At 46.6% G+C, this 12,590-nt stretch overlaps 1 protein-coding gene across 2 annotated transcripts in view; it reads left to right on the top strand.

Moving 5' to 3' along the window:
- The window catches only part of LOC147009889 (uncharacterized), a 177,921-nt gene that overhangs the window by 22,724 nt on the left and 142,607 nt on the right, over positions 1-12,590 (top strand). Inside the window, exons 1-3 of one of the 2 annotated variants that reach the window (XM_085861484.1) lie at positions 11,100-11,195; positions 11,299-11,383; positions 11,468-11,559. The exons of the other annotated variant lie outside the window; for it this stretch is intronic. Of the exons in view, the coding sequence (XP_085717610.1) occupies positions 11,524-11,559 (36 nt within the window). The 5' untranslated portion in view covers positions 11,100-11,195; positions 11,299-11,383; positions 11,468-11,523. Of the gene's footprint in view, positions 1-11,099; positions 11,196-11,298; positions 11,384-11,467; positions 11,560-12,590 lie in introns of those variants that run through there. 2 annotated transcript variants of the gene reach the window in all.

Below are 12,590 nucleotides of genomic sequence, written 5' to 3' on the forward strand. Positions count from 1 at the left end.
AGGAAAACGAGCCACATGTCCATACAGCCACAGCTGACGCTCACGGACTATGCAGGTAACAAATCTCATTTGAATCTCTCGCAGGAACCGCTCGTTGGACACAAAATTCGACCAGAGATAGCCAAGGATTCTCCGAAGAGACCTGGTACCAAAGGAATTAAGTCTTCATCTCAGATCCCTGGTCAGAGTCCAAGTCTCACATCCATAGAGCAAGACTGGAAGCACCAAGGACCTGAAGACTCGGACTTTCGTCCTCCCACACAAGTACCGGCAGCGCCACACTCCGTGATCCAGTGAATCCATGACTCCCCAGGCCCGACCCAGGTGTCTATTGACCTCTGACTCACAGCCAGCAGAGACATGAATATCACTGCCAAGGTAAATGACTCTCTCCGTCACCTCAACATCCTCACCACAAACAGGTACAGACAAGATAGCAGCATCCAAGATGTCATTGAAAGCCTGGATCTTAGTTGTGACCCAGGAAACCCATAATCCCAGTGGCTCTGACTCCTCATTCAGCACCTCGAGGGCCCCCAAAAGGATATCTAGAGTCTCCACAAAGATCACTGCTTCAGCTGCGAAATCAAGGTCAGAGATCTTGACATTCCCAAATGATGCACCGCAGCTTAATCTCTACGACACCCTGGAATCTACTCCATACAAATGCTGAAAAGTGTGGGGGCCAGCACACACCCCTGGCGATCTCCAGTAACAACTGGAAATAAGTCAGAGATGGTACCACCACACTTCACAGCACTCTCAGTACCAGAGTAGAGTTCAGACATCAGATCGATCAGTTTTGGTGGCACCCCCCGAAAACCAAGAATCCTCCAGAGGGCATCCCGATTCACTGAATCAAACACGTTACAGAGATCAACATAAGCTGCAAGCAGCCCATGTCAGAACTCTCGTCTGCGTTCGGTGAGGACCTGAAGGGCAAGGATACGGTCAATCGTTGACCTCTTTGGTGTAAAGCCTGACTGCTCTGGACCCCGGTGCTCAAGCAGATGGTGGCAAACGCTATCAAGAATTATCCAAGCAAAGACCTTGCCTGGCACTGAGAGCAGCGTCACCCCTCGGTAGTTGTTGCAGTCTTGGTGATCACCCTTCCCTTTCCAGAGTAGGACAACAAAGCTCCTCTTCCAGTCAGTTGGGATGATGCCTGTGTTCCAGGCAGAGTGCAGAACTGCATGCAACGGCACGAGAGCAGCATTTCCACCAGTCTTGAGATATTCAGCATGGATACCACAGATCCCTGGAGCTTTACCACATTTCAACCGGTTCACCGCAGCCCGTGTTTCCACAAACGAAGGTGGACCACAGTTGATTGAAGTGTCAGCAATTGGGATTGTAACACTCCTGATATCCAACTCGACAGTTTGTGGATCAGCCCGGTACAACCGCTCAGAGTAACCGGCCCAGCGGGCCTTCACTTTGGACTCCTCTGTCAAGAGTCGACCACCCTCTGCTCCAGCTGCAGTACACCAACGGATGGGTTTGGAGGAACGCAATGCGTGAATTCCCCTGTAAGCAGGATGAGAATCACCTGACCACAGGTGATGCTCTACCCCTCACATATTCCTCGCACATCGGCCTCCTTGTCCACCCTTAATGCACGTCCAGTTTTACGCCTCAGCTCCCTGAACAGCCCAGTTCTGCCATTCAGCCTGGCCCTGTGACTCTGTTCAATGGTATCCAGTGTCCCTTGAGAGCCAAAATTCTTCTTCGTCCTCCAGTGAGTTCCAAGACATCCACCGGCAACATCTAGGACGGTGGTTTTGAAGGCACTCCACAACTCTTCCGGACCCTCCAAAGCACCCAGGACCCCCAAAATCTCCACTCAGCCTGTTTGCAAACTCCTCAGCCACCATCTCATCCTTGAGCTTGCCAACATCCAGGTTCAGGTCTTGAGTTCAAGCCCGTGTTTCACCGTTGAATCAATACCAGGAGGTTTGACCCAACCTGTCATCGTTCTGAGGTTGGCATCAATGAGTACCAGCTTTCTGGTATATATCCAACACGGGGCACTGCATCAGCGGCGATGTAACATGTCACCACAGCAGTGCACAGCCGCTCCCCTCTAGAAAATGATGCAACCAGCAGACACATGCTGCGCACGAAAAAAGTAAATAATCCTCGTCGCACACCCAACCTGTACACCAAGTTTTGTCCGAATCCCTGGATAACTTTTCGAGATACCCTGCTCAGACAGCCAGGCAGACAGAAAGGGGTGAAAACAAAACCTCGATCCACCTTCGATGGCGGGGGGTGATAAAATGGACATTCCTGCTCAGACACTCAGTTGAAGTGTGTGAGTGAGAAACACAGAATGGACAAGTTTTTTTTTTTAAATCACTCAGCAGCTGCTCCCCTGCTTCCCACGACATCAGTAATCAGTCTCCATTCGGCTTTGGAAGCCTTTTTTATGATGAAAAACTTCATTTTAACCTCCGCTTGTCTGTCTGTGAGCAGGACATTTCAAACGGACCGGTTCGGACGAAACTTTGTGGACAGGTTTGGGGTTGTTGTCGAGGACGAATCGATTCGGTTCGGGTTCAGCTCCGAATCCGGAGCCGTCCGATCAGTGGGATACAAAACGTAAACTTTTCAGCCTGGTTAAGGTTACGTGCCCTCTACCAGTCCGCACTGTAATCACAAGTTAATAAAACTGTTCGAGTTCACCGTTACACGGTCATGGTGAAGCACTCACAAAGTGTGCAGCCGGTGGACATTGATCGCACAGCGTCGTTCGTGAATCGGAGGTGAGTTATCACCGGCATCCTGAGCACATTATACAAGCTCCCGCACTAACCTGGGAGCGGCAGGTCGTCTGGTCTTCTTGGATTTCCCTCGACATCACATTTGTTAGATGTAATGCGGCTTGCTATCGGAGAGTGTGTGCTCCGATCAACCCCGACACGAAAAACCTGTTCACCCTCCCAGGTGTTGGCGTGTGAACGGCTGTCTTCGGCTCCGAAGGGCAAAACACACACAAAAATCCTTCATTCTTCATCTGTCACCCTCCCTTTTTCATTCACGCGATAAATTGGTCCGTGAGTGGCAGCCAGAGTGACCACGATATTCGTTATGTCTGTCTGTCCAGAGCATAACTCCGTGGACTTTGATCCGACCTTGATGAAACTTGGTTATGTGTTCGATATCGATACAGAGTTGTGTTTTCCTGGATGAGGGCAAGGTTCGCCCAAAAAATAGCCATTTTTAGGGGGTAGTCGGATTAAAAATCTATCTTCTCCCAGGGAATTGACTGAATGGAATGGCTTTTTCGGTATTTGAATAGCAAAATGAATTATCTAACACTTGTCGTTGTCCCATTTTTCATTTTCGTCCCAATACAAGGTCAAGGTCACAAGGTCAAAAAATTCGAAAATTGCGAATTTTGACATAAAAATCATACGACCGCCCAAACTTTGAGAGCGAGGATGACAATATTTTTTATGCATAATCTTGAGGTCATTCCCCACCTAAAGTCTTGAAACCATTTTGCTCTATCTCGAACACCTTGCCCGTGGTGCCCCCTTCAAGTTTGTTTTTACGCTGATTTCATCAAAGTATGGATAATCCGAGGAGTGCGAAATGCCATATAGAAAATATGACGTTATATTGTTCCTGGAATGTTCCAGAGGAAGTTTTGCACCAAAGGTCGTAATCCTTGACCTTTGACCTTTAAAGGCCACAAAGGTCAAATTTTCAGAGTTGTGGGAATCGAACCGGGTTTTCGACCTTCTTCGACGAACTAATTCCAATAAGCTATAGCACGTATCCTGTTTTCTTATTTTAATGTCCCCAACATTGTTTTTTGGACCTTTAAAGGTTATGCAAAGGTCAAATTTTGAAAGTTGTTGAACGAAACCGGGTTTTCGACATTTTGTAGCTAATAACCTGTCACTCGTACCACATCATGTTGATCATTTATATAACTTGGTCAAACATTATCACATTGTCTCATCCTTGACTTCTGAAACAATCTACATCATCAGATACCGCTCGTGAACCATCATCGTCTTCAGACTTGTTCATTTTATGTTCTCATGTGAACTGACACATTCACTAAATCATCTCTTCCCCATCATTAAAATACACATTGACACAAAACAAAACTCAACTGTGGTTTGTTCCCCTCGACCCTCACTGGGACAGAGGGGTCTTTTTTTTTTTTTTTTTTTTTTTTTTTTTTTTTCTCTCTCTCTCTCTCTGTCTCTCTCTCTCTCTCTCTCTCTCTCTCTCTCTCTCTCTCTCTCTCTCTCTCTCTCTCTCTCTCTCTCTCTCTCTCTCTCTCTCTCTCTCTCTCTCTCTCTCTCTCTCTCTCTCTCTCTCTCTCTCTCTCTCTCTCTCTCTCTCTCTCTCTCTCTCTCTCTCTCTTTCTCTCCCTCCCCTCTCTCTCTTTCTCTCTCTTTCTCTCTCTTTCTCTCTCTTTCTCTCTCTCTCTCTCTCTCTCTCTCTCTCTCTCTCTCTCTCTCTCTCTCTCTCGTTATCCCTCAACCCCACTCTGTCTTTTCTGTCATGAAAATGAAGTTGCAAAAAACTTTTTATGAACTTTGTTATACCTTAACTGTCATCGCTCCTACAACTGACACCAATATTTGCATATATCACGTTTGAAGAACGTAACCTGTTTTTCGAGTCCGTGCGTCGTCGCCTTAGCAACGACCAATAAATATTCTCAAGAGTTCAGCTTGCCACTGTTGACTTTACATTCCCTTTTATCCAGGACGTGGATATATTACGTACATTAAATGATGGCACTTTTCAACCTCTACTTTTTCTCACCTGCCCACTTCCCTTTATAGTAGACCAGCCAAGGACCAAAATTGTGACTTTTACCTGCATGGAATGTTAATAGCCGGCACCCATGCTAAATCAATCAGTCAAAGGTCAGATAGAAATACTAGGGTGGATGGCACAAAAAATTTTGACCTCAAAGGTCATTTTCAAGGTCATTTTGTGCCCCACAAAAGGACAACTTTCAAAGTCATCCAAATATAGTCATGTAATATATCTATAATTCCAGGTGTGTGTGTGTGTGTGTGTGTGTGTGTGTGTGTGTGTGTGTGTGTGTGTGTGTGTGTGTGTGTGTGTGTGTGTGTCCGCTGTCTCTCGACAACCACTGGTCCGATCTAATTGAAACTTGCCAGGAATACTGCTGGGGACCTGAGTATGTGTCTTTTCAAGGTTTGATATTAATCAGACAAGTGCTTCCCAAGTTATGGCCATTTATTTACCAACCAATGACAGGACACGTTGCTGCGTAGGCGTGGCCGATGCGCCATTTAGTTACCAATCACAGGACACGTTGCTGCGTAGGCGTGGCCGTTGGGGAAGAGATTCTCAGCCGCGTTCCCCATTACGGGTTACGACATATGGACTTCTGGATAGTGATGACTTACTGTATTCTAATAATTTCTCGATTTCTTATGCGCATTTATTGATAAACACAATGCGCCAATGCAGTTGTCGTTTACGAGAGCGAAAAAACGGCCTGTGTGTTTGTTTGAAAGTTTTTTGTTTTTTTTTGCACGTACGTTTTTTTCCCTTTTTTTTCTCTTCTCCTCTCTTTGTGTTCTTCCTTGCAACGACATTGCGAAAAGGCAAAATACGTTGGCGCTAATTGAATAATTGGCCATTAAAACTAAATTGCGAATAATCGTAACTGTGATTTGCGAATAATCGTAACTGCGATTATTCCGCACTTCCGGACTTCCGGATAGTGACGAGTACTGTATTCTTTCTCCATTTTTTGTCGATTTATCGACTTACTGTATTCTTTCTTTCTCGATTTCTGTACTTTCTCGATTTCTTTCTCGATTTTCTTAAACACAATGCCCCAATCCAGTCGTCGTTTCCGACAGCGAAGGAACGAAGCTGCGCATCATGCACATGCAATGGAATCTAACGAAGCATGAGCTGCTCGCTTGACACGTGATGCAACGCGCATGACAAGGCGTCGTGCAGAAGAAACGGATGAAGAATGAACTGCTCGTTTGGCAGACAACACTGGATGCAAGGCAAGGCACCGTGCAGAAGAAACGGATGAAGAATGAGCTGCTCGCTTGGCAGACAACACTGAACGTGAGGCAAGGCGTCGTGCAGAAGAAACGGATGAAGAACGAACTGCTCGCTTGGCAAACAACACTGAACGTGAGGCAAGGCGTCGTGCAAAAGAAACGGATGAAGAACGAACTGCTCGCTTGGCAGACAACACTGAACGTGAGGCAAGGCGTCGTGCAGAAGAAACGGATGAAGAACGAACTGCTCGCTTGGCAAACAACACTGGATGCAAGGCAAGGCGCCGTGCAGAAGAAACAGATGAAGAACGGGCTGCTTGCTTGACATGTGACGCTACGCACGTGACAAGGCGTCGTGCAGCTGAAACGGATGAAGAACGAGCTGCTCACTTGGCAGACAACACTGGACGCGAGGCAAGGCATCGTGGAGAAGAAACGGATGAAGAACAAGCTGCTCGCTTGGCAGACAACACTGAACGTGAGGCAAGGTGTCGTGCAGAAGAAACGGATGAAGAATGAGCTGCTCGCTTGGCAGACAACACTGAACGCGAGGCAAGACGAAGTGCAGAAGAAACGGATGAAGAACGAGCTGATCCCTTGGCAGACAACACTGAACGCGAGGCAAGGCGTCGTGCAGAAGAAATCCCTCATCAGCGAGAAGACCGACAAGTAAGGGATGCCCTGCGCCATCAGGACGTAGACCGTGCGAGACTGGAGCAGGCTCACCGTGAGAATCGCAACCTTGCTCGATACGACGATACCGATTTCTTCCGAGAGGAACTTCATGTTGAGTACAGGCACACGTTGAGCAGGACCTCATTATTTCAATGCACTAAATGCTCACATTGTGATGCTTTTGTGTGGAACGAGGAGAGAAGAGGATTTTGCTGCAACCACAGCAAGTTTGACCTTAAACATGATCCTACGAATCCAAAACCTGGTTCAATTCCATCACAACCTCCAGATGCTATTAAAAAACCTTTTCCTTAACCAGGACTTTGTGAAGCACACGAAACAGTACAACAATGCGCTGGCAATGGCAAGTATCGGTGTCCGAGAGATAGGTATGCCTGGCTTCAATCCTGGAGTGTGCATACAAGGTAAGGTTTACCATTACATTGGTGCTCCTCTTGCCGATCTGGGTGGTACCCCATGCTTTGCTCAGATCTACTTTCACAATCCAGCCCATGAGCTGAAGTATCGTCGTGCCCACACCTCGAACAGTAGCCTGAATGAGCATTTTTTGCTAAGAGCACAACAGGCCATTCATGAGTGCAACCCATACGTCCAGCAATTCAAATCAGCCATTGAGTATGTGGTTCATAATGATAGCGCAAATGAACTGAAAATTTTGTTAAGAGGTCGCACGTGGTGCCGAGACCTTCATCATGGTACGGTCAACCTTCCCTCACCAGACAGCGATGTGGCTGTCACTGCTCCAGGGGCAATGACAACAGAGCAGTTTGGAAGGCTGGCAGTCGGTGTTCACCTCAGAGGAGGAGGTTTACAGACAATAGACGCCATGCATCCAGCGTATGACCCTCTATCATACATACTTCTGCTACCCTGCGGCTTCCAGGGGTACCACACTGAGTTAGCAGGGATAACGCCATCTTTCTACCGCTACCATCTCCAAGTACGTGATCCCACTTATCACTTCAATCTACTGCTTCATGGTGGAAAGTTGACACAGCAGTACGTATGCGACATGATGGCAAAAATTGAGTCACACCGTCTCAATTGGATTCGCTTAAACCAGAAGTCAATTAAGGCAGAAAAGTATAAGATTATCGTTGATGCGTTGAACAGTCACACTGAGGTGCTACCTGGACGCCTCACCATTCTGCCGCCGTCAATTTATGGGTCACCACGTTGGTATGCCAAAGAGTTTCAGGAAACAATGGCTTTGGTCCGAGTCAAAGGAAAACCTGACTTTTTCCTAACATTCACCTGCAACCCAAAGTGGCCAGAAATTAAACAATCACTTTTTGAGGGTCAGTCAGCCAATGAAAGACCTGATATCATCGCCCAGGTGTTTCATATGAAGGTGGACGCACTCAAAGCAGACCTGCTCAAGAATGACATCTTGGGGCATGTGGACACTTATGTGATGGTGAAGGAAACGCAAAAGCGTCACCTTCCCCATATACACATGTTCCTGACTGTGGTACCTCGCGACAAGCCCAGAACACCAGCAGATGTCGATCGTGTGGTCTCTGCTGAGATTCCTGACAAACGCACAAATCCGGAACTACACCGTATCGTGACATCACACATGACTCACGGCCCATGTGGGGAATGGAACATCTCGAGCCCTTGCATGGCAAACTGGAAATGCACAAAGGACTATCCCAAAGCCCTACAAGAAACGACAAGCTTCTCTGATGACTCCTATCCCCTGTACAGAAGACGGGCAGAAGCAGCACCTGGTGATCCCATCATGAAGACAATACGAGGTGGTGCTCACGTATTAGCTAACAATGCATGGGTTGTGCCTTACAATTCATATATTGTCCTCAGGTACGATGCTCGTTTCGAACCTTGAGAACCTCAGGTACGAACCTCAGGTACGAACCTTGAGATCGTTTGTGCTGTCACCAGTGTGAAGTACCTGTACAAATACCTTGAAAAGGGCCCGGACCAGTGCCTGGTCAGACAAGAGCCAGATGAGAGGATGTGAGAGGCATTACGATATGATGAAGTGACACGATACGAACTAGGGCGTTACATCACCGCATCTGAGGGATACTGGCGCATATACGATTTCTCCATTCAAAGCAAGTACCCACCAGTCGAGATGCTGGCACTCCATCTACAGGATGAGCAGGTGATCACGTTCAATGACGAAGGTGCCGTACAGAACGTGGCGGAGTCAGGACCCCCTGCAACAATGCTCACCACCTTTTTCGAAGCCATGAATCTCCATCCACACATGCGTCATGTCCTCTATCCAGATGTTTTCCAACACTTCACCTACTTTAGGAAAAGGTTTCAATTGCAGAAGAGAAGGCTGAGTTTCCAGGATAACCGTAAGGCTGATACGGTTGGGCGGCTCCCCATTATTTCCGTCAACTCACATAATGCCGAGTTGTACTATCTCCGCATGCTACTGTACTGCGTGCCTGGCCCCACATGCTTTCAGGATCTCCGTCGTGTTGGTGGTAGGGTCATGGAGACCTATCTGGCAGCCTGCATTGCGTATGGCATCGTTGACAATGACCAGGAGGTGGATTTTGTTTTGGAAAAGGCTGCAAATATTGTATTTGGCCCTGCAGTCCACGAAGTATTTTCCAACATGCTCATATTCGTCCTCAGAGGCAACCACGTGCAGTTCTGGAAAAGGCACAAGTATGTGCTGTGTGAGGACTTCATGCGTGCAGCAGGTGTGAATGAGCCAAATGGACGCATTGTGAGTGAAGTGCAACTGGAGCTGAGGGACAAAATGGAGAGGCACGGCTTTTCGCTCAGTAAGAGCTTTGGCCTTCCTGAGCCTGAACCAGTTCATATCCAGTCTCGCATTCCTCGCGGCATCGAGCACGAAACAGGGCACAATATAGGAGAACTTGAGGCTCACATCGCTCAAACAGAGTGCCTTCTTAATGACGAGCAGCGCGTTGTTGGCGATAAAGTGATGACGAGTGTGGAACACGGACATGGCTGGATGATCGCAGTTGATGCAAGTGGTGGGACTGGGAAAACATTCACATTGTCTCATGTACTCAACAAAGTGCGAGCAAAGGGCAAAGTGGCTCTTGCGACTGCTGCAAGTGGTATTGCAGTTATTCTGCTGCCTAAAGGGGCCACCTTCCATAGTAGGACCAAGTGTCAGTGAACATCAGTGCAACATCAGTGAAAATGACACCACTGCAGCACTCATACGAATGACGAATATAATGGTGGTGGATGAGGTTTCAATGATGGATCGTCGCGCATTGGAGGCAGCAGATCGAACATTCCAGTGGCTTCGGGGCTCAGAGGAACCATTTGGCGGCATCACAATGGTTTTCAGTGGTGACTGGAGGCATATCCTTACCGTTGTGCCACACGGTAGCCGTATTGACATAGTTGTTAGGTGCTTCAAGAGCTCATACCTGTGGAAAAAAGTGCAGATACTTCGTCTCAGAGTAAACATGAGGATCATGCAGGGTGCTGGAGAACAACAGGACGAATCTTATTTTGCAAAATTCCTGCTGGATCTGGGCAAAGGGAAGATTCCTGTCAATCCAGAAGAGGGTGAATTTACTATTGAGCCCAGGGAACCGCTCATTCTTCCAGGTGAAAAACTTCAGGATATTGTCACTTGGGTGTACGAGGACTTGCACAACAACATTACCAACCCCAAGTGACTATGCAAGCATGTTATACTATGTCCGACCAATTCCGAAGTCGATCAGGTAAATGACTACATGACAACCATATTTCCAGGGGAGGAACATGTTTGCTGCAGTGTCAATACAGTGGAATCTGAGGGTGATCATTTGTATCCGCCTGAGTTCCTGAACACCCTCTGTCCATCTGGTATGCCTCCACATCGGATTACTCTCAAGGTGGGTATGGTGATCATGCTGCTACGAAACTTCGACCGGCAGAGCGGGCACTGCAATGGCTCGAGGTACATCATCCATCAGATCCTTCCAAATCTGTTGGTTGCAAAATCTGTGATGGGTGTCAATTCTGGATGCACATTGCTCATTCCACGCATAACCTTGAGTCCATCTGACAACATGTTCCCGTTCACTCTGCGGCGTCGGCAGTTTCCGGTATGACCATGCTTTGCCATGACTGTGTATAAATCCCAAGGATAGTCGCTACACCGTGTTGGGGTCTTCTGCGCAAGAGACTTATTCAGCCATGGTCAGTTCTACGTGGCGGCCAGTAGGGTTGGCAGATCCAGCAGCATCCGCATTCTTGCCCTGGACGAGGAAACAAAGAAGAAGCGCCGTTTCCTCAGCAATGTTGTTTATGAAGAGGTGCTAACAAGATAAAGGTGTGTACATGTAGACAATTTTTATGATCATTTATTTATTGAAGAAAAATTGTTCCAAAAATAATTTATCAAAACGTTGGCAGATCCAGCAGCCTCCGCATTCTTGCCCTGGACGAGGAAACAAAGAAGAAGCGCCGTTTCCTCAGCAATGTTGTTTATGAAGAGGTGCTAACGAGATAAAGGTGTGTACATGTGGACAATTTTTATTATTATGTATTTATTGAAGAAAAATTGTTCCGAAAATAATTTATCAAAAAAAGTGCACAACTTTTTTTTGTTTCCAAGTGTCAAAACGGTGTGGCCTTTGGAGGTGTTAAGGAATTCAGCTCTACGCAACATGCTTGCCAACGAAATACATCTCATTTTGGTGGTATGCTTTGCAAACTATTTTTTTTAACTATTTTAAAACTAAAACAATTCGAACATGGAATACCAAATGACACTGTACTTTCAGGTATCCTACAAATCCTACCCTGTCGCCTCACCGTGGCGTAGGAGAGGCAATGGTCAATGGCAGCGAATGTCATGGCGAGCAAAGACAGGGAGGTAAACTTGATTTTAATTTGGATTTTAATTAACTCTGTGTGTAAGTATCACAGCAGTTGTTAATTCAATGCAAGCGATAATTCGTGAAATGCATGTGAACATTCCGGACGGGCACGCACTACTTCTGGATAGTGATGACACACTGTATTCTAATAATTTCTCGATTTCTTATGCGCATTTATAGATAAACACAATGCCCCAATCCAGTTGTCATTTACGAGAGCGAAGGAATGGCCTGTGTGTTTGTTTGAAAGTTTTTTTTTTTTTTTTTTGCACGTACGGCCACGCACATACGGGCATGCACTAGTAATATCAAATTAGAACAAATGAATATATTTTTAAACAAAAATTGGACGTGTATGTAATATGTATTTGACAGAAATAGTGTTCAATCTGATGGATTACAACAGTCAATATAATCGCAGCCACAGGCATTTGTACATTTCATATTGTTTTTGAAGCAGATGCATCGAGCAGTGTTGCACTTCATTTTGTAAGAGCATGTCACAAGTTTGAGGCAGGACAATGGTACAGGAGGTAGCCTGGTCCATTGAGGTTTCAGACAACCTAACTCCTTCTTCCAAGCATCTGGGGGCAATGTCACAACAATAGTTTCCATCTCGGCCTGGTAGTTGGCGTGTTACACATGAAGCTCCAAAGCATCACGTGTTGGAGGAAGCAATTCCAGGCCTGTCTTGGCTTTGCTGAACATATTCAATCTTGCACTATCAATTGTTTGCAGCCCTGAACTTCCATAGAGGTTACAAACAAACTGTTCAACCGGTCCAAGTTCACCATCACAGCCACTCCCTTCTACCAGTCGTGGGTTTTTCAAAAAAAAAATTCCAGCAGCTCTTTTTTCCATATCTACTGAATGAAGAGGTTGTGTCGCAACCTGAGAGTGTGTGGAAACTCGAGAGGTTATTCTTCACTGCATCAGGAACTTTTTTTGCTCCTTGATGAATGGGAATGCACTTCTGCTTCTTTGCAGTCAAAGCGATCATCCAGACTTCACTTGCTTTCGGGGTGGT

The sequence above is a fragment of the Eptatretus burgeri genome, chromosome 17 (genome assembly GCF_056783735.1).
Source record: "Eptatretus burgeri isolate ZD-2024b chromosome 17, Ebu_testis_v1, whole genome shotgun sequence".
Lineage (NCBI taxonomy): Eukaryota > Metazoa > Chordata > Myxini > Myxiniformes > Myxinidae > Eptatretus > Eptatretus burgeri.